Source organism: Epargyreus clarus, unplaced genomic scaffold, assembly GCF_041222505.1.
Source record: "Epargyreus clarus isolate Ecla_fem2 unplaced genomic scaffold, WU_Ecla_fem_2.2 ptg000029l, whole genome shotgun sequence".
NCBI lineage: Eukaryota > Metazoa > Arthropoda > Insecta > Lepidoptera > Hesperiidae > Epargyreus > Epargyreus clarus.
Genome location: NW_027332235.1, coordinates 3,501,141 through 3,528,658, shown reverse-complemented (window position 1 = coordinate 3,528,658; position 27,518 = coordinate 3,501,141). Strand labels below are relative to the sequence as shown.

General features: G+C 34.3%; 1 protein-coding gene across 2 annotated transcripts in view; it reads right to left on the bottom strand.

The window, feature by feature from the left end:
* LOC140754209 (uncharacterized) overlaps positions 1-27,041 on the bottom strand; it is a 57,542-nt gene extending 30,501 nt beyond the window's left edge. Inside the window, exons 1-2 of one of the 2 annotated variants that reach the window (XM_073089153.1) lie at positions 26,898-27,041; positions 24,595-25,059 (exon numbers count right to left, since the gene is read on the bottom strand). In XM_073089153.1, coding sequence (XP_072945254.1) covers positions 24,595-24,982 — 388 coding nt within the window. In that variant the 5' untranslated portion in view covers positions 24,983-25,059; positions 26,898-27,041. Of the gene's footprint in view, positions 1-24,594; positions 25,348-26,897 lie in introns of those variants that run through there. The other variant, XM_073089152.1, reaches the window with a different exon arrangement.
* Between the last annotated feature and the right edge of the window lie 477 nt (positions 27,042-27,518).

Sequence of the window (27,518 nt, the reverse complement as noted above, 5' to 3'; positions counted from 1 at the left end):
AACAAACAATAATACAATCATTTTCATTCCTTTTCGGTGCGTACGCGCATCCTACCTATCACACTCGCACGTGTAGCGGCGTCCCTCTCTAGCGGTCATTGACCGCGCATCTCGACGAGATTGCATCTAGTGGCCAAGCAGCTTCCCCAGATAGATGCAGCACAGTTGTGACCAATTAAAAGATAATTTTTAATCCCCTACTGGATTACTTATGTTTTGAGCTGGATGGAGTTGTACGTAAACTTTTATGTCTACAAACACGGTTAATAAGCGCTTGAGCTCTTATGTGTTTCAAACTCGTTTGTGTCCTACCATGCAGATTCTAGGTTCCAGCTTTGGTTGGAATAACTTAAATATTAACTTTAATACTTCTGGTTTTGTTTTCATATTTTTATCCTACTACCGCCGAGTTATAAACGGTTTATTAATTGTATTTAATAGATTAGCTGTGACCTACTTGCTACAGATAAGACTACAACGCAATAAAACAAACATATCAGCTCATTACACCGTACCGCATCAAAACCAGCACCGTATAAATGACCGTTGGTTCAATAGATTCAAATTTCACTCCGACAAAAAAACTACAAACGTCCCGTAGTATATTTATGTAGTACAAAATCTCCAATAAGAATAAGTTTTTATACTGGAGCGCGTTCCCGTCTTGAAAAAACCAAAACAATTTTTTGTCGGCCCCGAAATCAGTTTACGATCGAATAGTAGAGGTGTATGCCTGTCTCTATCTGATGCTGTCTGACCCTTTAGTAGGGCTTCTTAGAAGATGCGTTGGTGTGATGTGACCCCTTAATAAGACTATTATTTCAAGTTCACAGAAATGACTTATTTATACGGTTGTTATTTTGTTAAATATTAACCAAGCTTTGTTTTTTGATGTTTCATAAAACTGTATGTACCTTCATAAAATTGAATAAACGTAGGTAACTTTAATTCAAATTTACATATTAAGTGGCATAAATACACGTCTTTGTTTCAAAATGTATTTTTATTGCTTAATATAAACGTAACTATATAAAGGGCGCATTGTTTTGAAGTAAATATAAAATATAACGCGGATTGCAACTCTTATATAAATAATATGATATAAATTCCATTTAAATGCAGTATAAATTCACTCTCGTGTGAAATATTCAAGTGTTCGCTAATGAGCCGTAAGTTGCATTTGTGAAATCAATCAAAATAATTGAGCTCGTACGTAGTTAAGTGGCTGACGACAACGACGATGATTAATGACTTTAATTCGTATTAAATTAATATCATCAGTTTATGTATTAAACGACTGTGTTATGAAGTAAATAGCGACTTGACACATAACCTCACATATTTGCGAAGGAACGCCCAGACGTAGATTGTATTTTGCTAAATGCTACAGAAATGTGTTGGCATTTGAGTCTAAAATTAACGTTTAAGCCTGGGAATCGAACCCGGAAGCTTGTACGATAGACCGACGTCGTTACGCTACACGTCACGCTACATTTGATACAATATATTTTTAGAATTCGACTTGATGCTAGTAAAACCTTCATGGTTTACTTCGGCAGCATCACCGTCACATCTGTTTGCCTAATAACAACAACGTTAAGCGCTGCTGTGTTTTAATTTGAAGTGTGGATATACGAGGCGTTCCATCTTAGTCCACAGTGGTAACAACGCCCGTGGTTGACCTCATTAGAGCTCTAACCCGGACTTGATTATAGATGTCCATAGGCGACAGATACCACTTACCATCACAGACCGCACGCTCATTACTTAAAACAAAACATTTTTAAGAACAAGTACATAATTTCTCCTAAACTTATTTTGTATAAAACAACCAAATTACAGTGAGTCATGGTATAACGTAGGTCAGTTTCCCATCTTTTCTCAGATTACTGTGGTTGCATTATCTCCCTAAGGCGGTTAGTGGGACAAAAACTAATCTGTAGTAAGTGGCACAATTGTGGTGATACCCTTCAACCTCTTTATCAACTCAAGGATAGGTCAGAGTTTATCGCGTATCCTTCATCCTTTCGAAGGATTAACGATACATATATTTGAACTAATCACGTTATGTTAAGATAATACTATTGATTTGATTAAGCTTGTTTCTGTAATATATTTATTTTGTAACTATTGTTCTTAGTATCGGAAAAGCTTCATTAATTTTAATATAAAGCTTTATTCTAATGAAATAGTTTTTATCGTAATTTTCAAGCCTAAGAATTGAATACGCAAGCGACAACAAACCGTTAAGACATATAGCTTTCGAAAGTAAACGAATTAAGATTATTATTTCGTAACAACATTATTAGTATTGTTGTAGCAATTCTATAGAAGTTCCTTAAAATCGAAATCAAATAATAAATTAAAATTATAGAATTTTGATGTAGGGTCAAATTCTTATTTCAAAGTCAATGTTAAGTCCACACTACCACATGTGGAATTTGCCACTTACTGTCGCATTGAGTCACGACTACGAATATTTAGATACTTGTATCAGTATCGAGGGCTCGCACTTGACCCAAAACTACTAAATAGGACTCTCACGACGCTTTCACACACTATCCGAAATTCCGAACGAAAACAAACGTGAGAGTATAGTTAAAATTAATAGTTACGTAATGTTATGGTTAGGTAAAGATTTTTGGTCGGCTTAGATAGTGCATGAATTAAATTGTGCTACCTTAACAATAATTCTCATTATTGAACTGTTAATCCCCGACCTATCTATGTGTTGATTAGTCTGTTACAGACAGGAGTCCTTAGTAAGTAGTCCTTAGTAATTGAGTCCTGAATACTAAGCAGTAGTATCGCGGCACAACGCTAAGGACGATTTCAAAAGAGTTTCTTATTTAGTTGATTTTTTCGAAAATGTAAAATAGTTTCTAAATGGCTATAAATAGCAATTTCACAAAAATTTAAAATTTCATAGACATATTAAGCTTATTTCATTACTCGAAATATTAAATAACTATTAACCACAGTACATTTTTAAATGAATAGCTCTATTTTTAAAAGTACTCTACTAGCATTTGGCAATGATTTCATACAGAAAATCGTGTGTAACATTTTACTACAATTAGTAAACAAATCGTATCACTCAGTACTCACGGAAAGAGGTCAATGTTAAATTGTGAGACAAAAGTAGAACGGACACATTTACTTGAGGAAATACTGGACTATCCAACATGTTAAGTGGTCAGAGGTCCTGTAGCTCAAGGACCTTGAGTTTAATACAGCCGTCCAATCCTTTTACCAGGCGAGGATTTCGGTACTATGGATATAAAAGTACCTAGTCAGAGAACAGAAATTTAATTTCATTTATGTCTGCGGAAATCGAACCAACAACTTTCCATGTCAAAGATAAAAATATTTCTAAGCGACGCTGGTCGCTAATAAGATAGAATTCTTAAGGTCTCTGCAGGTGCGTCGCTAATATGGATTTCAATCATTAGTGGCATGTACATAAAAGTGGTAGGACAATTTGTGGTTCGACGGTAGAACCCTATTTCTTCTACACGCCAGCTTTTTGCACTGCGGTGATCTGGTTTCAAAAGATTTACGATACGTTTGAACTTAGTTCTTAAGGTAACACCACATGTGATGACTTCAAGACTTCCTTGAAGTGCTGTGTGAAAGTTATTAGTTGCTACTTAAGTACCTACTTTGGTATTTTTACACAAATAACTTCCATAAGTACCTAGTTAAGAACAATTTTCAAGTAGTTGTTACACAAAAACATGTCGTCAACCATAAAACTCAGCATTACACAACGTAAAGATCAGAATAGATTACAGCCGTCGAATAAATTTCGCTCCACGTCAATTTTATTTGAATCGATCAAATCATCTCAGTACGTGAGATTAGATCAGCTTCGTGCTATTACAAATTGGACACGTGATTATTATCTTATTGTGTACATTTCTATCCAACTAAGGGAAGTATCAGGAATTTTATGAAGATCTTTAAACTTACGAGTACGTCAACGTCACAAAACTTGGTCGTAGATTCTTACCTGAAACAATAAAACAACGTATTAACATCGTAAATATCAAAAACACTTAATGATACACAAAAAGTATAGAAATGAATACTTTTGGTTAAAAATGTAATTGAGCTTATCAACATAAATGGGACCGCACGCAATTACTTTTTTCAAAAGATTTCTTCTACGTGAAATATTCCGGGTACGTCGGTACAATTATCTGACTAGGACAAAATGACCGCTTATTAAAATAATTGTCGTCTACGTAGAGTCGGGACGGGTTGAGTGAGTGAGTGAGTGAGTGCAATCAAGATTGTGTGGTAGATTTCTAATTCAACCGGTCCGTATAGTGATGCATGATGTATTGAAAGTTCGACAATATCAGACTAAAATATCGATATTGAACCTGATACGATATTGTCACACTGAAAAAAATAATTATGTAAATGTGGATATCGAAAATTGTAAATAGTAATACGACTAGGTCGGCGATACAATAGGTCATCAAAAATAATCTTTAAGGCGAAAAATCCCTTACTTAAATATTTTGAATTGTATGACGCAGAAATTTTCAATACTTATTATGAGTATATTTTATAAATATCGAAATTAAATCGATAATTTCAGTTTGCATCTCTAGCTCCAAGCCCACAACTCCTACGCCGATGTTTCATTCGTATTTAGATTTCAAATATGGAATGGACCGTTACGCCTTCCATTTTTGGTTCAAATTTTATTTTTTAATTGAGTGATAGCACCGTAATTTGAAATTCGAATAGTTGTAAATGTATGTCGTATGGATAATACGTTCGGAATTAAACATCTGGACAGCTGCTACATTACAATGGAGATGAAAAATAGTTTTCAGAATAAACAATGTTTACATTTCCGTATTTTTATTTATATTTGCCAACATTGGGATCAAAAAAATTACCTTAAAATATTTCTTTAAATTTTAATTTTATCTAGGTATTATATATGTATAGTTAAAATACAAGTAACTATTATTTTAGATGTTTATCGCGCAGCAAATAACAAATTGTCGTGTTTCGTATTATTATTGCGTCGAACAGGGCAAGAATAATTTACATCGACGTTTTTAGAGTTGTACAGAGTGGTTTATGATGGCAAAAACGATAGTTAAGCGCAGTGTCGGCAGTAAAGATTAAACGAGATGAAGGAGACGAGGTTTTTTATCAGGACACATCTATCATCCCCAGTCTGTAATGATCTTTTTATGTCCGATAATTATTGTAGGACTTTCCTATACCTGTACTCTTGTGAGAATTAGTTATACAATGTTTGTCACCATTAAGCACGACTTTTTGTGGATGAAATCAATTTACGATGGATAATTGACAAAAACAACAAACGCAGTACATAAAGATGCAGTAGCGTGCGTACTGTAATTCTTATCCATGCAGTGTAAATTGATTAACAAAGTAATCAACATTGTATTCTCAATAAATCGTGGCTTGACAAAAAATGGATGTTTAATAACATTTATTTGTTCATCGGGATATTAATGGCTGCGGTTTCTAGTAATAAATCAGACTCGAAGTTATTATGAAACAAGTTTGCAGAAATTGAACTAGAATTGCAAAGATGTAATTGTATGCGAAAAGATTTGCTTAGCCCGCGGGTGGAGGAGAAAATAATATATTGAAAATGTAAATTTATTGACTATGATGTCCATCTGGCTGGAAAAGATCGAATCGATAGTGACGGGCCATATACAAAATATGGATATGATTAACATACTGTTAAATTTTAAAAATAAAATATCTGACGTAATAAATCGTCACGGTCTAAATATATTTGAAAAATAGACGCCATTTAATTATAATTATAAGCCTTTAAATCTTATTTATATTTGCATTCTATTTCTATTTAAATTAATTATACACAAACATTAAAAATAAAAAATTCCATAAACAATGACCTAACTTGATAAACCACAAAAAATCCAATTAGAATTTTTCAGACTAACAATCCATTATTACCCAGTCTGATCACAATTAGAGATGTGCCGAGTCAGGTCGACTCGAGTACTTACATAAACTCGCATACTCGAGTACCAGTAATACTCGAATACTGACGATACTCGTACACTACAACTACTACTCGTACAAGTAAAAACTTGATTAATTTTGTGTAGTGAGTGGCGTTTTTTTTTTGCTCTTCCGTGCTATTGGACTATGTTGTGCAAAGTACTCGAGTACTTTGTGAATACTTTGGATTCTTTTTTATATGAGTACTAAAGTACTCGAATACCAAAAATGGCCGACTCGGCACATCATTAATCACAATGACCATTGTTCTGAAACTCTCAGCATGTCGTAGTGCCAAATTGTCTAAGAAAATTGCTTAAAAATTTTCATCCGAAACATCCAAGGTGAATAACCTTAATCGAACGACGTCCTCTTCCATATTGCTTACTGGTGGCTATCTCGTTCATATATACGCTCACGGAAAGAGACGGGCTGTTTGTTTGTAAACTCTCCATTGTGACGTCAATTTCGGGCATTGCGGTTATTGCCTTGCACATTTCCAGCGTATCTGTACTTTAAGTTTGTTTGTCTGTTTGTTCGGGAATCACGCAAAAAATATATTAAGAACTTAAGCTGGTTTTATGTGTGTGATTCAGAGATCCAGATACAAAAGAACTTGCATTACAAAGAAATATGTATAAAAGAAGGGGTCAATTTAGAGTGGTCTCTTGCACTAGATGTGTCTCGTTGTGACAGACATTCAAGAAGTATATAGACAATATTAAATGCAAACAGTACCAAAATATTTAACTTGGATATTTTTTACAGGCAGTAGTAATACTAAAAAGACAACCTAACCTAAATCTTTATTTTAATCAAATCGCGACAGATATCAATAATAACCGGTCAGTTTAAATACTAAAACTCGAACAAAGTCGCGAGCGTAACCTAGTTACATAACGCACGTGTGTATGCATAGGTGTGCGATAATGATATCATAGATAATACCATTCACGTTATCGGTAGCAACCGACGACAATGAATTGCGATGCAATTTGCATGAGTTGCTAAGTAAACAAAGTAACTTTTAAGTTCAGTTACCTCGACGCCTACGTTTTGAGGATAAACTAGCTATTAACTGTAAGTGTCTGTGTGTGCGTGTATTTGATAACATAATATTGTGTTAGTTGCAAACGACATATGTTTATTATTTTGAAGATGAGCACTGTCCGTAATTTAAATAAATAAAAAAAAATACACACTTAAAGTTTTTTGTGATTTCTGAATAATTGTTTCTTTTTTATATTTATTGCAATATTTATGTTTATGTAATGTTTGTTGCCCGTAATGTCCTCTACATTACGGGCATCAAACAATTATTAAAAAACATATTTAGGACTCATTCTGCACGAATCGTATAAGAGTGTAGTACCTTTGTTAAGTCGTTCTAAATTACTAACAAAAAATAATTATTTCGCATTTGGACAAAAAATAAATAGTATCCAGTTCAATGTACATGTAATTCTAGTTAATAGGTAGGTATGAGGTACAGTTGAATGCGTACGCGCACGTATTTGAACTCAGAATAGCCTCGCGAAAAGCGCTGTCATAGTACCGTTAATTGTGCTACCGTCCGCTTAAGGCACGCACATATGTTTTGACACTGCTTTGTACACAACACAAACACGGCTTGTACCTTAAGTTCTTATGTTGGAAGCGACCAACAATAGCTAATGGCGACTATTGTGCGTGAAATTGAATGTTTAATCAAGTTCAATGAAATGTTTATTTGGTTTGTTTGGTAAACACTTTCTACATTGCCCCACACTAGGAGTTTGTGACGTCATAAACCATGAAGACAAATACAGAAACATCCAGTTAGACAAAGGTTAGTGGGGACATGTAAGTAAATTAGGGTGATATTGACACTTAAATTCGATTAATACGGGTTCAAACTTAATCAATCTTAATTTCGACTGCTGTTTAATTAAGAGTTGGTTACAGATGTCTACGGAGCGGAGATCACTTGACACCAGATGAGTTGTATAGTAATTTGTCAGTTCATAATAAAGCAATTGTTGTTCGTATGGACGCAAAATATGGTCTTTAAGGATTTTTCGACGCATGGTTACATACAAACAAGCCAACATTAACATTTTTGTACCAGTACAACCAGTAACTCGATTTCCATTTGTCTATTTTCGCTGTAATCACTCGATAGGTACTTAATTAAAGTGAAGCCTTAAATACAGTGTGTGGTAATAACATGCCTGACAGTGGTTGGTATGCTTTATTCACCCGTTGTACCGATGACATGAAAAGTTTGTTTTTGTATAGTTAATTCAATCAGTACCCTTAGTATGAGTTTTTATAAAAATGTATGTTTTTGTATTTTTTGTTTACGTGTTTCCCATAGATTTCTTATCAGTTCAAATACGTAAACAAATACAAAAACAGTCATTTTTGTAATAACATAAAAACTCACACTAAGGGTACAGTTGTTTAATATGACATATTATGAAGGCAGTGGTAAGTTCTCAGGAGTAAGAACGCGTCGGTATATAATATAATTGAAACGTCATAAGGCCATCAGCCTTATGACGTTTCAATTATATTACAGCAATAGTTATAATTTACAAAATAACAGACTGAAGTCAGGATATTCCATATCCTGAAGTAGTTTTCTAACGTCTAATGTTAGTTACATGCAGTGTGAGACGTTAGTGAATATAGATATCGATTAATCTAAATAGGATAATATTGTAATAATGTGTCATTATAATATTACCGGTAAAACGCGAAACTAAGTAGTCAAATGAGGAGGAAATCTGTTATTAAATGGACGCATGTGTGTTTTCCCGGAAATTTTCAAATTATTATATTTTGCTGTAATCTAATGTAACGATGTTCAATGTTTAATGTCACCACATTCAATAAACGCAAAAAATATATATTTCCAGCTATAGTTATAAGAAAGTGGACGTCAAGACTTAAGACTTTAACTCTAAACAGAATTTATGTGGCCTATTGACTATAATAATTTGAGTTCCATACACAGTTACGTATGTAGGTGACAACATTCGCGATGTTTACCAAATCCACTTCACTTTCTATCAAACCGGGTGATAATGTCATTCATGATAAGATGGGAACTCTCCAGGCCGTAGGTAGGCTTCGGTAGATTTGTCAGGGAAAGGCAATATTTTTTCTTTGTTTAGTGGATGGTCACCACTTTCGATGTTGACTGTACGTTCAATAACACGAGTGGCGTCGGTTCGATGACCCCGATGCGCCGGCGCCGCGAAGACAGGCCGCTGACTCGCGAATCTAACATTGGGCGAAATTGTTTTTTTTTTTGTTTGTTTTTAATTTATTTTATTGTTTTATCCGCTGTATCTACTGTGACGTTTTAGAGACGATTCGGTGGAAGTCTTCAAGGCTGGCAAAGTTTGGCTAACTGCCAGCAAGATCCGTAGTGACAAACGTAGAGTGAAAATGTGTTACATAAAAATTAGGATTTTTTTTAAATATTTTTTCATTAGAAACTAAAAAATACAAACCTAACCATAACACAGCAAATCAAATTACGATTTTAAAATATACTTCATCTAAGTAATTAGTTGCCATAATGCGTTTAATTAATTTTATTAACATAAACAATAAAAAATATGTTTTTTGTAAAAAGCATCATTAACATTTTTACTATAATTCTCGGTTTACTTTATAAGTACCTATATTATAAAAAATAAAAAGAAAAACATACTTCATTTTTCATGACAGAAGTACGTAAAATACAGTTTACGTGATGTGAAGTCACTACAACCATTCGACTTCAGGTAGAAACAGCTCTATCTGAAGTCGAATGCATTGACCTCAGCGGACAGGCGTTGATTCCGCAACTACTCGTACTTCCACCATACTTTTCATAAGCATCATATGAAGTATTTACAACACTTCCTGGAACCAACATAACATCCTGCTGTCGACATACCGTTAGCATAGGTAACCCTATAGGGCCTCAGTTAACGGCACCATGGTTTATGAGTATATGTTCTGGTTTCCTACTTGGGACATGGTCTCGTTTTTTGTAACTGGCGAAACGAGTTAGGAATGTACTTGGAAGATTACGACTTAGAAGAAAATAACTTGAATATTGATGGTTATTTCAAATGTTCACTAATAAATTAGTTGTAGAGTCTCCGTGTTTGTTTATTTGCATAATACAAAAGTAGAAATTGAGTATAAATGTTTGTTTGTTTCCGGAGTTAATATTGGAAAAAGATGTGCCTATTGTGACGTCACTTATGTCAAGAATATAGTTTATGTTCTACCCTAATAATTAGAAAAAATAAATGCCAAAAATTAAATCTTTACATACAGGTATGTTACCTGTAATAATAATGATTTTTCCTAGAGAAGAATAGAGAATTTAAATTATTAAGAAAATATGACTTTAGAGTTGAATTCAATCGTGACCTATTTAAATGTCTAAATAATGGAAAAAAATATTACGAAAATCATTTACATATCATTGGAACAGTTCGTTAGTTTGAACGACTTGATATACATAGATAAACAATGCGGTAGATACGCTAGTCCCTGAACCTACATTGTACTTGACCGTATTTGGTTTCCAATTCCATGGGCCTAATCAACATAATCAATATTCATATTTCTCGGCTTATAAGCATTCGTTCACACACAATTAGCTCCATTATACAACCCCATTCAAATATAAGAAGCGATCTAAAATTTAGATCCAAACGCCATATCTCTAATCTCTGAATAGTCGAATGGAATGAAATATTAATTTTTCTCGACAATACTCTATTTTTATTGTAGCGGTCTGAATGTGAAGGGTTATTCTTTGCTTTTTTAAGATTTCAAAAGAGATTTCAATTTTCAAAGACATTTTAAGTCACGTCCCACATAATAATAAGCGTATGGTATTTCGTTATCAATCAAAAAATTATGTCACACGCTGGACGGGTCAAAAGGTTTGTTAGTTTAGAAGTCTTCATGAAGATTGAATGTTTTACAAAAAAGCCTAATTCCTACGCCCATATTTACAGATACAATATAGTGTGATATGATATGGTGCAAAATATTTGCTCAGTCCAGTAATTAGTGTACACATTCGCTTTGAATCTGGGTTGTTTATACAAAGCCATGTGAAAAACATCTTCATTACATAGCGGGAATGTTTTTATATGAATTTGCGTGGTAATGTTTTTTATGAGTAGCAAATAGGTTAGCAGTCCATCTGACATCTTTTGGCAAATCCAATGGCAAATAGAACAGAACTACTTAAATTCGTATGAGTAAGCAATATGATGTGTTAAAAAAATTATAAAAAAAAGTTTCTAAACTTAAAAATTGTTAAATAAAATTATCACAAAAAAAAACATAATAGAATTGAAATACTTTGTTAATAGATATATTTTACCAATTCCAATACGTAAATGAAAATAAAATAAAAATATATTCAACAACATACAACATTTCAACAAAAGAAAAAGAAAAACAACAAGACCAAGGCATTATTAACACATTCGAATGTGTGAAACTAAGACGATCATTACTATTTATTCAGTTGTACTCGACTCAATAATGATTATACATTAACATATCAATTTGGTATTACCATAACTATTCATTTGCATCTATCCATCACTTTGGGACCCGGGACATTTGTGACAGTTGAATTGTCGCGAAGAATGAAGTGTTAGATTGATAGTGGAATGTGGAGACCAAGAGTTAAAGTTCACACGTGTTCTTTGGCAGCGGTGTCGACAATAGAGGGTTAAAATACACTCAAGTGACCATCACTGAGTTGACAATGCTTTTAAAATAACGCAATGTTTACGTTTGAAATTCCGGCAGAAATACTGGTAGTATAAGAGTAAAATACAATTTCGTAATGTACCGGTTTAAGAGATTTTTACCTCTCTAAACGTCATTTCGAAAGCAACCTTGAAAAGCGTCGTAGTTTGCCGTAACCCAACTCCTACACATTAAGTTAAGCCGACGCTTATTCATATCACGTACTGCTTGCTAGGTTCTTGTACAAATATACTCGTACAAACACTTTGGTCTCAAGGGCCTGTCGATAAATTGAGCATCTGTTTGCATATTTCGTTTGGAATTAGTTTTACTAGTTTAGAGCTCACAGTTTAACATTTGTTTAGGTCAAAACTAAGGACCGACGATTATGCTGTGATGAAGTACCAAACAACGGTGCAACACCTGATATAAATCAAAGAATACAAAGATTCCAACACCTTTAACAGTCGGGAATATTGGATTGAAATAACAATGAAAGAAATGCATTATTGAATAAAGAAATGCATTAAAATATACGAATCGAGAGGCTAATCCAACCGCGTCTTGAGTGGCCGTTGTCCTCATTTCAATTGAAGTGGATATCAGAATAACTAATGTGTTGGTGTCACTTGATTTATAAATACACCCTGGACATTTGTATTGACCGAATAATGAAGCAATACATCAAGTATTTTCACGCCCTTCTCTCGGGTGACAACATTTCAAAGAGTTGATTTACATAATGATGGAAATACGAGATGTCCCAAAAACATGTTTTATTAATGAGCCGAGATTAATTATATGTGTACGACATCTCCGTGTCATAAGAGTGCATTCTTACAATAAAAATAAAAAAACTTGGTGATGCGAATGTTAATGTAACGAAATTTTAGAACGCTTTAAAAGAAATGTTATTTTACTCAAGCTTTTCTGAATATTTGTTGAGTTCTTAACAAAACAGTCATCTCTGTTATGTCTTGAGTCGGACAGTGTCTGAAGCACTTAAATATATGGGTTAATGGATGTTGGAACTAAGTATTGTGGGTCTAGTATGGCGGCGCCACTACCACGCCTATTCTTAATGTGACTTTGATTTCCTCAAGGTAGAAATATCGCCATTTGTATTTATCTTTAGGTGGGTTATAAAGCTGACAATAACCAGGTGAATTCTATGTACCTTATTATAAAAAAAGAAATACGGCTTATGGATGCAAGAAGATCCAAGATGCTTGAAGAATAATCGCAAAGAAAAAATTCAAAATGTTTCTTCTTAAAGTTACGAGGAATGTTGGTTATGTTAAAAATAGATTTTATGCAAGAATTGAAAAGTATAACTAGTACTGAATTGAATCCCACGCGCGTTAAGTATCAATTGCGAGCAACTATTTGCGTAGACCTAGATTTGTGGCTGAGCTGCAATCCGCTTGTTTCATTTACGTATGCCGATGAAATTACATCTAGTAGCGGTCGGCCTCAGTCAATAATATGCCGGTAAATAATAAGGACAAACCTCCAGTCATGGGAATGCACTGTATCTGTCATTAGACGCCTAAAAAGTAAAGTTTACCAACCATTATCACACATTCGAAGGCACTTAGGAGTCCTTGCGACATAATTGTGGTCCCTTTCCCACGATAAGTCGTTAATACGACTTCCGACTTGTCGCACTGACCGAACCGACACGTGGGTGCATATTTGTCAACGAAAGTAAACAATCTACGTTCAGTTTTGTAACGAAACCGCAGCACAAGTTTTAATCCGTTACGAATTTTAGAAAGTTTGCATCGTCATGCCAATTGTTTTTTTGGTTCGCGATTTAACGGGCAGAGAGAGGCCACGTCGGTTCGGACTGACCGTTACTTTTGTACACTAAAAACTTAACATCGCAACTTATCCTGCGCACTACATGGAACTATACGGTTTTTATTTAAATTTGCAATCCGAAACGTAATACAAGCTTCGATATTTATTGGACTCGTGTGTGTGCGTGTGTGTAGACAATGGATTTTTTCACAGCGATGCATTTATTCTCGGACAGCTGTCAGAAAAAAATCCGACGCGCTCCTAAATTAAAATTGACGCGTTCCATTTAAAACAATAACGAAGCGCGTTGTAAATTGAAAATAATGGAATGTGATTGATGTATTTGTCGAAAATAGAGTTGGTGTGAAATTCGAGTAAATGTTTTCACAATAGGTTTATTTTGTTTTTGTTTGTTATGTTCTAGATTTGTTCCAATTTTTACAGGAAACGGTTATGAAAGAATGAAGGCACGACGTGTGTAAAAATTAATGAATACTACTAAATTGTTATACTGATTGAAATTTATGTGTCGTGGCATATTTCCCATTGTAAAATCACTCATTAATCCCATTAATGAGTGATTTTACAGTACAGTACAGTGATTAATCCCATTGTAAAATTACTCATTATAATAAACACCACATTATTCTACACCACATTAAAATATTATTGGTTCGCATGTATTGGTCTCTCAAAGTAATGTCATATTACATTACTTTGAGAGACTAACGAATAATATTTAGGTAGTAAGGATTTTTATTACTTTGTTATTTTGGTAAGAAGCTCGCACCTTAGGAAGCTATATTGAAGTTACATACACTAAAATTTTAGTAGAGTGCAGTAAAAATATTAGGACCTGCTATAATATGTTAATTCGATTATTGCGTACGAACCGCTCAGATCTATAAGAGAATTCACTTTCGATTGCCTACTATAGTGTATTGTAACCGATAACTAGTTCAGATAGGTCAAATTCACACGACTTGTGAATATTTATAGATCCGGTGCAAAATGGGAAGTGGTTGGTGCAAGAAAAAATCCCCCTCGTTTTGTTTCACGGGATCACGGACACCGGAGTTAACCGACGGAACCGGAGGGTTGTAGCGGGTGGTATTATTCCCTCAACGATCCTGTTTGAAGCTAGGACGATATTAGACTAATACGAGTTTGAAGCTCTGACTTGAACTTATGTATCGTTGAGGGCGTTAAAGATAATTCGAGATTATTGAAGTTCTAGATTAATAGTAACTACAATGCAGGCAAATTTAGGTTGAAAGATAAATTAAAGTTTTTTTTGGAATTTATTTCATCAGACGGAAAGTTAAATGTAGCGCAGAGTTTGACCTGGTACCTTCAGCCTGAGGTAACGGTCCTTATTGTTATAAAAGAAATAAGTCACAAAATAACTCGAGAAAACAAAAAAAATATACGCGACGAATAGATAACCCTTTTTGGTAGTCAGTTAAATAAAATTGTAAGAAATATTAAAACTGAGAAGATTCTAATCATATTTTGGCCATTCTAACTTGCTTAGCATAATGTCCGTTAATGATTATAAGCGAACGTATGTGCATTTCCCATATCGATTTCCTAAACGTATGAGCTTCCAATTAACGAATATAATTAACAAGACCGGTAAACTCTATGAACCGGAACGGTATACCGATCCCAAACACACGTGTACTGAGTACTGACCATGGGAAAACGCTTAACGAGGGTGATAGGGCGCTGATATCGTCAACTATCTACCCCGAAACCTATCTATTGGGCTTATTATTGAAAAATTATAGATATCGCTAAATGCTGTTTGTATAAACCAACCGTCATGGGAACGGGATAAACGACAAATTGATTCGGTAGCCCCAATACCGTTTTGTTTAATTGAACTGTGTTTTGGACCATTCGTATAACGGTGGTTTTATTTATAAAACTATCGTTTGTAACTGGGATATCGATCTCCCAATGTTTATATTATGCATTGCAATTATCACTTTAACTCAACAAAAAAAAAGAATTCAGTTCACTTTTGCGGGGTAAAAAATTAAAATTAAAATTTGTACTGAGTGATTCTGGAATATTCATTTTTGACATAGATTGGTGATACTTCGCCGCCTAAGTTATTTTTTTGAATTCTTGATAAATAAAAACATATTTAGAGATAATTTAGGAATAAATAACTAATACTGCGTAATTTACATAGTAAATAATTAATTATTTCAAATATTTTAGGGACATTTTAGCACGGAGACGTGGCAAAACTTTTTTACGCAACTATTTCAATTCTCAAAACTGGGTACATTTTCTTGGTAGGAGTGAGTAATCTTTACTAATCTATGATTTTTGCCCGTTGTTTCGTTTACGTGAGACTCGCTTACCATGACATAGAATATCAGATGTATCCAAGCCATAAAGTATTTGTGTGCAAAATTTTATTCAAATCAGGTCAATAGTTTTCGCATTGAAGTGTAACAAACATTTATTTATCAAACAAAATTTAGTGTTTATAATATTAGCCTAATACTAGTATAGCTGAGTATAGGCATTGAGGCTAGCCTCAACAAGATATAATATTGCCAAGCTTTTTGTCGAACGATGTCGTATCGAAAGTTATCCCCGAGCTTAACTTGCAATGTTTCCGTTGAAAGCAAAAGTCAAACTTTCACTGGGCTTCCAAACAGGAATGAATCTCAGATTTAACGCTCCGTGGGACCGAGCTTTCCCATAGAAAAACCAAGGACTCACTGTCCGTAACAGACGTACCTTATCAGCTGTTTTTATGGCACCGACGCCATAATTACAAGTCTTGGAGGGTGGAACCGTATTTCGTAAGCAACAATTATTGAGGTGCAACCGGCTAAAGTAGGGGTCAAGATAATTTCATAGAATTTCGATCGTGATAAGATTGAGGCATGCAATTTTCAATCATATTAATTACCTTTGGTTTTATTGCAGGCTGTAAACGTAAACGTTTCAATTTTATTGTTTCCATTCCGCCTCTAATTATCCGAGTTGCGATTGTATTTTTTTATTGAGTAATATTTGCATTTTATTGCAATTTTAGCTGGTATTTCTTATTTATAAAATTATTCCGCTTCCGTTAATAACTTCGAAGTTCTTCAAACGATAATGAATTCTTCCCCGACCTTACGAATGACGAATTCAAAGTCTGTTGCATTCTAATACCTCAACACAATACAGAGAAGTATTTTAAAAAGGTTCTGCATTATTCCGCAGATTTTCTTTCGCCACTTTCATTGCATGAACGCAGTGTATGCGTTGAAGGCACTTTCGTACGTAAATTAGAAAGTGCGCGTCTATCCCCACACACATCTCAAGTTTTCGGTCTCGTATATCTCGTACAATTACTGAATCCGTTAGATAAATGGACATGTTACGTGTTTCGATGCACTACAATGATGGGTAACTGTACTCTGGATGCACAGTTTTGTGGTAATTGTTAAGCGACCGAATTTGTCATATTAGTTTTGGGTTTAACGCCACAACTCTTAATGTTTTTGATGTAAAAGTAGTATCTTTTACATCAAAAACATTAAATTTTATCCGAAATACAAGACTTCTTACGTGCTCTGTAAATTATTCGTACAAGAATCTTGCGTCACTGACAGCAAATTCTTGTCAATAACTACGTTCAAATCACACAATCACTCATCAGTTGGTATGGTAATTGTTTTTGCTCGCAAGCAAAAGCCTGTGAAAGTCAATTTTTTATCCTGTTCGTTAGAGTTCGTTGGGCGCACTGAACCATATCTTACCTTCCTTAGGGTAGGTTCACACGTGAGGTGCCTCGTGAGAAATGTCGGCCTACAATTACATTTCTGCATTAGCAGGACTACCTGTCGTTGGCGCGTAATTACTCTAATGGGTACTGGACATTAAGTAAACATTGGTTTAGTCTCTAATGGTTTGTATGTAAGGGTGAAGCAGGTGTTTGTATGTACTTTATTTAATTGCATCCACTGGAAATAGTAAACTCTGTTCTGTTTTTTTATATAATATAGAAGTAGCAGACGAGCATGCAGTCCACCTGATGGTAAGTGGCTACTGCTGCTCATGGACATTTGTAATGATTCCCAGATAGGATTAGATATTCCTACCTGAGGTCGGCCTTAGATGCCCCGCTACCCCTGAGGACTAAGCTGGAACGCCTCGGGAAAGTATGTCTCCCTCAAAACGGAACACAGAAAAAGATTTGAATTGAAGCTTCTTTGGTCTAATAATTTCGGAACAAATTGACTGTGATATATGCAAGGACAGTCGCAAGTGTGATCCCGTGAGGTTGTTTTTTTTGTTTTTGCGCGGAACCCTAAAATGCAAATGATCAATGCAATCAAATGTAAATTGAGTTCAATTAAAGTCGTCATATTTGTATCTATTAGTAACACTGCACATCAGTTTCAATTTACCTTCTCACATGACTTTAGATATACAAAGGTATATGAAACGGAACACGACGAATCGACACAATTAGTCAATTAAGCTTTATTGCGAGCTTTATTTACTAATGTCCATTTGCTGTAGTCTTTCGAGATGTTGGGACTACGGTGCACTACCGATTGTTTGGTGATTATAACTAACAATGTATTTTTGAAAATTGACATAAAAGTGTTCATGGAACATTATTAACTTAATGCTTAACTTGGAAGATCGCTTGCAATTTGTTAAAGGGCTATAAATGCTTCTAAATCAGAACAAATTGCATCATCACCAATGATTCATAATTTAATACAGAACAAGGCCCTTATCGCTCCCAGACAACCTTGGGAAGAGGATACAATGAGAATAGTACCCACCTACTATCTATAGAAATCTACTGAGCTGTCTGCCGTATTCTTACGGGCGAAAAATTCGAGCAAAATAATTGTCTTATATAACTAAGGGACTTTTTATGTACCAACACATATTTTTTCGACTTTTTGAAGTTCGATACACCTTCAAAAGCAGTCCATCTGTCATTTTAATTGCTTGTCAATGCAATTCCGATAACAACAGGCCGTATTTAGATTTATATAGCGATATTTTTTACTACACGATTATAAACGACTCACTAGGTAACATAATGAATACTAATCGTATTGATAGCCCGTGCAGAAACGAGTTTGTAAAATGCATATAATTATAAATCAATGTTTATTTTTGGTGCCAAAAAAGGATAAAAAATCTTCGCTAGTCGAAGGTGAGCGTTCGTGACCCATCGTGATCACAAAAAGTAATGGAAATTGCAGGCAGACATTGATGAAGTAGATAAATCAATTGTTACAATTTTTGTAAGGAATTAATCAGTCTGGAATAATACCATTACCATTCTTTTTTAGTTATCATGGATGTCGTAGAAACTAAGTGACTCAATGCAATGGATAGGAAGTAGCGTCTGTCATATTCTTTTACTACAGTCACACACAGCCAGCGCTGACTACAACATAATATACTTCCTTGAGACATATATCAATTTCTAAGGGTGATGTAAGCCCTTAGAATTCCACCACTCTTCGCTAATGCGGATTGGTAAGGAAAGATATAAGGATTACGGTATAGAGATGTAACCGTTAAAAAGAGTAATAAAAAAATGTCTCTTTCATTGTTCAATTAAACTTTCGAAATTTAAATATTAAAAGAAAATTGCGTGCTGTCCTGCACTAAACCCGATCCGCATTGTAACAGATGATGGCATCCCCCGGTCATTGGAGGGTGCTATTAATATTGCACCGCATGCGGGGGTAGAGCAGATGCGGTAAAACCGTTACCGTTCCCCTATCTGGCTGAATTTCAAATTTGGAAATCGAACACGTGTGATGACAGCTTTTTTTGGATATTCGTTTCGCAATTTTAACGGATGTGGTGTGGGAGGAGATGTGTATTTGTGAATTTGGTTTAATTAGATCGCTTAACTTGCATATGTTTGATTTTTATCACTCTGTTATTTTTAGTTTAAAATACATAACATGGTATCTGAGTGTGGAAATATTTTTTACGACTTACAAAATAAGTATTTTTCTTGCAAATTAATATTATTAAACTTTATTATCTAAAAGTAAATTAAAATAACTATCGAGCTATAAGGAGAATAGGTCTCCTCAACACCTGTTAAAATAGTTTGAAAGAAGAAAAAAATTAAAACAATATTCTCTTATAAAACGGTTAATTTAACCCGTAAATGCCCAGAATAATAATACCGCGTAAAATATGGTTAGAACTCGGATACTACAGGAAGCGTGTGGGGAGAGTGACAGTTAAAAAATCAATATGACCGTTGAAGTCAGTGTCCGCGAGGGTGCGGTAACAAAGGGTGCGCACGCGTCGTTACTACAATGAATCACGGGGTAATAAGTTATGGGTTAGGGGTGTACTTTCGCTAATAAAGTTTATTGGGGATCGGGCATTCTCATTTTCGGGTTAGGTTATTACAAAGCAGAATATTCGAAATGTTGTCGAATATTTTTTTACTTTCGAATTTACATTAAGTGCAACATTTCATAAGAGTTTTAAAAATATTGCCTACAGAAAGTCTAATAAAAACACATCGCGTAAATTCCTTTAAACGTTCCGATATACGTTTCGCGAGGCGTTAAATTTTTTTGTTAACTTACAAAATGGTAAGTTACATACCTATACTTATTAGGTAAGCTTGACTGCTTACACTTTCACTACCAAATGTCTTGCCAATTAATTTTAATAACTTAACTTTCAACTGATTATAGTAACGGACTTCCGGCTTAATCTAAATGACCATTGCAACTCAAATTGGAACAATTGTAATGCATTGCATTCAAAGATGTATTAAATTTCTCAATATCCCTTCGCCTAATAATTCCAACGGAAACGTCATGTTACTTGACCGGATTCTATTCCATTGTAACAATTTCTAATCCCATCCCAAACGTTCAACTAGGCACCATGCAGTCAAGTCCACTTATATTTTCTAAGAGCGCAAACATTAGAGTTCAACGACATTGGAAAGGTGTAATTACGGCCGGAATCGAACCCGGAGGGACGTAAGAAATTGGGTGACCCGGTTGTTTCTTAGACCCCCTACTCCGTTCGTACGCTTGGTCAGTTTCAGACAATGAGCTATGACCCTCAAGTGTTTGAAGAACTCTTAGAAACGCTTAGAATTTACATCTGCAGTAAATAGTACGCTACGATTTTAATATTTATGCCAGCTGTCTATTCAAGTGCTTGTGAAGTAATATTTGAGTACACATTACCCGGCTCTTAAAACTAGGCCTAGGGAGTTATGCCCGAGAAACGAATATTTTAAAACATTTTTTTTTAATTTCTTATTTAATTTTAATCTAAATGGCAGTACTTTTACCAGAGAAAATATTGTTTGAAGTTATTACAGTCAGTTTGTAATTATTTGTTTTATTTGACGAATCTTTAACCTTATTAACGTAATTAGGCAAATATATGTTACTAGACTAAAAAGAACAAATAAAGCAAGTTGATTAGACCTTTTTTTACCAAATATCGCACAACACCCAAATGACGCAAAATACTACAAATTTGATAGTAGGAGGAAATTGAATGAATAAGCGTTATAGTATCGATCGTTTATCGAATTTGTACGGATATCAACTGTGCAAATAAATTATGAATAACAATAAAGTCTTTGTATTCAATTCTTAATTAATTAATACAAAAAACGCTGCAAAGAAGGTGTCCTATTAAGCAAATGTTCAATCACACAATAACCTTATTCGACATTCAATTTACATTGATTATACAATGACTTGACATTTATTACCTAAAATGAACTAGAATTACAAATATGGTTTCCTAAATAAGTATTGATTCAGAGAATAAATGTATGTAGCCTCATAACTCTACAGAGAGCGGATTATTTACATTAAAAGCAAAAATATCACCACAATCGTTTAGTTATCAAAGACACAGCGCAATAAAAAAGAAATACGCTCTGCAAAATGATAGAGCGACGCCATTTTGCTTAAGCGCGGGAGCAGTCGACGCTCGTGCGCCTGCGCACTGCTAATGTCACGTGCGGTAGTGTGGGTGCGACAAGGACGCGCGATACTATAGCTTACGCTAATGAAATAATCAGTTAGTATTTGTATTCAACACTGAAACAATTTTAAATTTATTTAATAGATCTTATAGTTTTTATAGCATTAAGCATTTTTGATGGAATTAACGTATCATTTTAGGTCGTATTCGCTGGTATTTCGCATTGGAATGTAGAAATTAAAAAACCAAGTCATGTTCATATATTAAATACTAATGTTTTGGTATCTTATCACAATTACTACGCAGTTGTTTACATAGTATTTTATTATTATCAAACGTTTTACGACATTAACCACACATGTGCAATCTAAAATGGGACAAGTGTGGGAGGCCAGTCAGCACATCAGAGTAGCTCTCGCGTAGAGCAATGTGTCAAAACAAACAATGTGTATCTAGGTCACTTCGCTTAACGTACACTGGTATAACGACAACGCAACGACACTCGTCTAACAATTCCTTGCAAAACATTATTATTGTGAAGAATTATTGTGAAGCACAAAAACAATTTAATAAGCACCTAAACACATTTTTTACCAAATCCCCTTGTGTTTAAAATTAACTAAGAAAAGACGTATTACATCTTAATTTTTAATCACACACCGCCAAATCATTTAATGAGAACTTCCTTTGGACCCTTATGAAGTTTTTGACACCTCGATGGACAAAAAATATTAGCACGGAGGTCACTAAGTAGGAAATTACAGGCGTATGCGGAAGGGGTGGCATCGCTATTTGTAAAGAATAAGACAAAAAATGTTTGTATATAATTAGAACGTAAATTTAATTATTAATAAATTAAATCTTAATTCGGCACACGTCTCGAGCGAGTTGAATACGTTCTTATCGCTTATATAACAGTTAATGATGTAATCTGATACGTTATTAGTAGACATATGAGGTTGGAGGTGGCAATATTTATGACTTGATACCTGATATATGGAACACTACACTTTTGTACATAAGAACATCGGCTTTAGATAAGAAACAAATCTGAAGTACTAATTGAAAACATTACTGATATATGAATGAGTTGTATAGAAAACTATGAATATTACTTCATGTGAAGTGGAGTTTTAAGAAATATAAATAAATTATTCGATTAAAATTTGGATGTTTTAAAGTTATCCACAATGTTTTTAGTAATGTATACTAACATAATATACTTGGTGGTTTTTAACACGCTTTTATTTATCAGCTTTTATTAGCTTGGGTTGTATGTATGTATGTAACGGAATCTTTGAACTAGATTTTACCCACTTTGAACGGTCCGATTAATTTTAAAAGTTTAAACAATTATTAAGAACCGATGACAATACACGATTTTAATAATTTTATCCCACTCTCCTCGTCAGGATCGTCAGACTTGAGGATTAACGATTTTCTTTGTGCGATTTTATCGTGGTTTTTAGTTTTTAAACTATAATTATTTTTATATTATTCCACAATATTACGAAATCCTTCCAGTAACGTATTAATCATGACGAAAACAACGAAATTCTAAGTAAAGCCGTTACTGCAAACAATGACTGTTTATTTACGTGTTTGAGGAAGGAAGCTGAAACAACTACGTTCTATGTCAAGGCGAGTATGTGAAAATATACGTACTCAGCGTTCTCCGTATAACATTTGTATGAAGTCACGAGTCACGATTTATTATACAACTAGACGCCAGTACGTCTAGGCATTCGTCAAAATACCTACTGCCATTTTGTATAGCAGTTGTTGGCGCATTTCACGACTTTAAAGTTCATTAAAAATGTGTTTACTTTTTTAAGTAATTGAATAGACACCAATAAGTCTGACCTAAATCGAATACAAATGAGTTTTACCTTTAAGAAAAAATTTTTGAGCTGCCTTAGAGGTACTAGTATGTACAAATATTATTCGGTTCTACAGATAAACAAAATGTACTTATGTGCGCAGTAAATTAATTCTATTTTTGCAATTGAATTCAGCATTTTCCTTTTGAAAGTTTATTACAAGCGGTTACGCGATCAATTGGTATTTTTGTTACCTATCGCCATTACTATTACAATTTAATATTGATACCGCAATTTAATCAGAACAAAATTAAATAATGTCTAACAAGAATTTGAGTACTTTACCAGAAGGGTACGTTAATATATGCAAAATGTTTATATTGGAAAACTGCATTAAATACCTAGTGAAAAAATACAAAGATGAATGATTTTGAATATACAGTTTACTTTAACTAATACAATCGTTACATTGTCTCCATAATGGGTTCCTGATAAGACGACAAACTTTTAAGGATATTTTTGTACGGTCATGTTATACTTAACCGTAATGTATAACAATTTAGTAAAGTAAGATAATACATTATAATAATAAGGGTTAGTGCACGCAGATATAAGACAGTGTTTTTGAAGAATGACTTTTTGACTCGCTGTATTTTCTTGGCACTGACTTACACAAGATAAAGAGTTAAAGAGTCAATCACATGCCAGTCATCTTATAAATATATAAATCTTCAATGCATCGGCAAAAAAATGAATAAAGTAACTCGTCAAATATAATATGTAGATATTTTGTTATTAAAGCAAACAATTAATTTATTTCAAATTATGCCATGGGCAGGATAAAGTAATAATTATTGTGATTGCATTAAATTGATATTTATAATATTTGTATGAATCATAGCAACTGCGACTTTAAACTGTGTATCATTAAAATAATTTGCTTTTGATGTTTACATAAAACAATCAAATTGTGAACATTGTAAAATGTACACACAATATTATACTAAATTTTGGTTATCTCTCCCGCGCAAAAGTGTCTGGTTCGACTGCACAGATAACGCAATGTTTACATTGGTAATTAGCTTATTTATAATCTATGGTACGTCGATTCCTATTCATACGATTTCATTCAATCAAAAGTGCGTAATGCGTAGTACGCGCTACCACTAATATTATGGTTGTAAAAAACACTAACCTGTTATTCTCTTCTGCGTCTTGTTGCTTTCTGGACTCGATACCTTCGCTTCTTGTGGGCAACCTGTGCTCGGTTTGGGTGTGGTTATGGTGATCGGCGACCTTCTGAGCGCGGCGGGGACAGCGGACGCGGGCACCAGTTGCCATGCAAACCTCTGCGCGCCCGGCAAGGGCTTCTCGTTAGCGAAATCGAATCCCCATTTCTGACTGTCTATCTCCAGCTGCCGCGCCAACTCTCTCTCCGCGAACCGCCTGTTCTCCTCTCTATCCGTGCACCCGAACAAGTTCCTCCTCACCCCGTCGAGCGTGGTCACCCCGCGCACTCTCAACGACCTCGTGTCCAGCACGGTGGCTTGCAGGCCGGGTGCCCTCACACTCAACGCAGACATCTTCAATGCAATAGTCCAACACGGTCGACTACGGCGCGAACGCACTTCCCTGATAGCATCCGCGACCGTCTTTTCACCTATCACAAACAAGGTCAATATTCAGTTCTTTTGCGCGATACAAAACGGTAGATTCGTAACACGTATTAATGTTTGGTTCATCACGCACCAATAAGAATACTAATTGTGGTTAGTTTAGCGAGTGTGAATGTAAACAAGTCGTATATGACGCGACGACGCACGCGCGTGACGTAATACGTCCTCACGAAGCGAGTACGAATGACGACTGAATTGAAAAATCGAGTTGTGGATCGCGGGCCGCGGTGCGCGTGAGCCGAGAGCGGGTCGCTTGATCGCTTCGGGCTGCCCTCGGTCGGAGCGACGCCGCAAGCCCCGTTAGTTCCACCACTCGACACGGTGTGGCGCTACCTACCTCCTCCTACTTGCCGAGCAGCGTCCCCTTACGGCCCTTTATACATGCTCCTTTTATTGTTGTTTTTTCGAAACACTAAATGGTTTTTAAAGGTTATTAAGTAATTTATATCTTGTATATTTATAACTAAAGAAATATGTTTACTAAATTATTTATAATAATGTGGAATATGTCATATGTATGACTATTAATAATTAGGTATTAAATTATTATACAACCTACCTATTACTAAATGTAATTAAGAGTTTATTATATTTTTTGTTATCTTACAAATGAAATACTCTGTTATTAAGCCAAGCATTAAAATTATTTCGTGACAATATTTCCAGTGGCGTGATTTAATGTTACCATACAATGAAGTTTTAATTGCATTGTTAAATATGCAACCACTTAAATTGGTCATCAGTTGAGGCTATTAATAGTTAGCTAGGTAATCACAGTACGATTGAACACGAACAATCATTTAGTAATTTTAGCCATGATATATTTTTCATCATTATTTTACATGCTGTTAAGAAATTAAGAATTAAGTTATTTTTAACATCTATTACAATGAAAATATAAATCCGGTATCCTTACAATTAAATATAAAATTTAAACTACGGTAATAAAAGTAAAAATATTTACAACTTTTAAGGTGTAAGTTTAGTAAAATAATATTGGAATTTAACAATAATTACACTTAAAATAAAAATATACAAATAAGAAATCTCATTGGACTAAATCTCAATAATTGTTTTAAATAATTTTTTGATCTTTGAATTTTAGGAAATGGTACAATTTATTTAAAAAATTAAATACATAGTTATAAAAGACGCAATTTAGTTACTTTCAAATTACGTAATTAGGATTCAATCATTACTATATAATATATTAACCTTAAAATATTAGAATATATAAATAATGTGTATGAGCAATTCTTAATAAATATTAAATATCATTAATAATAAAACGTATAAAATTCAAATACCAACCAAATCATAATTATTTTATTTTAATAAAATCCCAACAATGTGGGAGTAATAAAACGATGCACATGGCAACACTGCGTTCGGACTTGTTTACGAAGAACGAAGACGTGTCTAGTTACGTGTGCAGCATACTCAAAACTTCTTATCAGAAACATATCTGTCTCTTTTACTCTAACATACGGCCAAATTGTGTGAATGAGACAGAAAATATATTAATAGCACACAACATCGCCGCCATTTTGCTTGACAAAAGTAACTAGAATATTTTGTACGAACGATTATTTTGGTAAACTTGACTGTGAACGTATTATAAAACATTGAATTTAATATAAATTCAGGCAATTTTATGTTAGTTTTATATTATTTTTAAATCAAAGCGTTTATTGATTAAACTCTTACTTACAGACAATAAACGCGAAATAAAACTGTAATGAATCGTATGTGAACGTGAAAATTGATAAAAATGCGTGGATTTTTTGTTAGTCTACGAGAATAATAATATGAGACAACTTACCCTTTACTTTCGTATTATTATTTCACGGAAAATCATCAATTTGCCGTCGGGGTTCACTGCACTGGCGTACTAATTTTCGAGATATGACAACGACGCGATGGCGAGAGCGCGGGCTCGTCGCTGGTTGGTTGAAAATGGCGGCCATTCATTTTATTGGCTTGAGGTGTTTAGGCGCCAAATTTCGGTTGGTCGAGACGCCGGATGGCGGGAAATAAGCGACACGCTTTCCGGTAAGCGCGAGTTGTGTGGAAAATCGTGTTTGGCGCGTTTCGCTTCCTTCCGATATTTCGGTAATGGCATTGAGGGATAGACTTTCAATGTCTTGCGTTTGCAATAATTATATTAGATTATTGTTGTTTTAATAACACAGTGAAAAAGTGATTTTATTGAACTTGACAAATAATGAGACAATGATTTGGCTGCTTTCCATTATTATATTTTGTTAGGTAATGCGTTGATTATAACATTATTATTTGTCGTTTTCTATTGGTATTTCTCTTTGATAACGGACTGTAGCTTTTCATTTATTGTTTGTAATTCTACTGTTAGTTACATCAATCACCACTTTCGTTTTAATTAGATGCAAGATGCAACACGATGCTGACCTATTTTTAGTTGTTC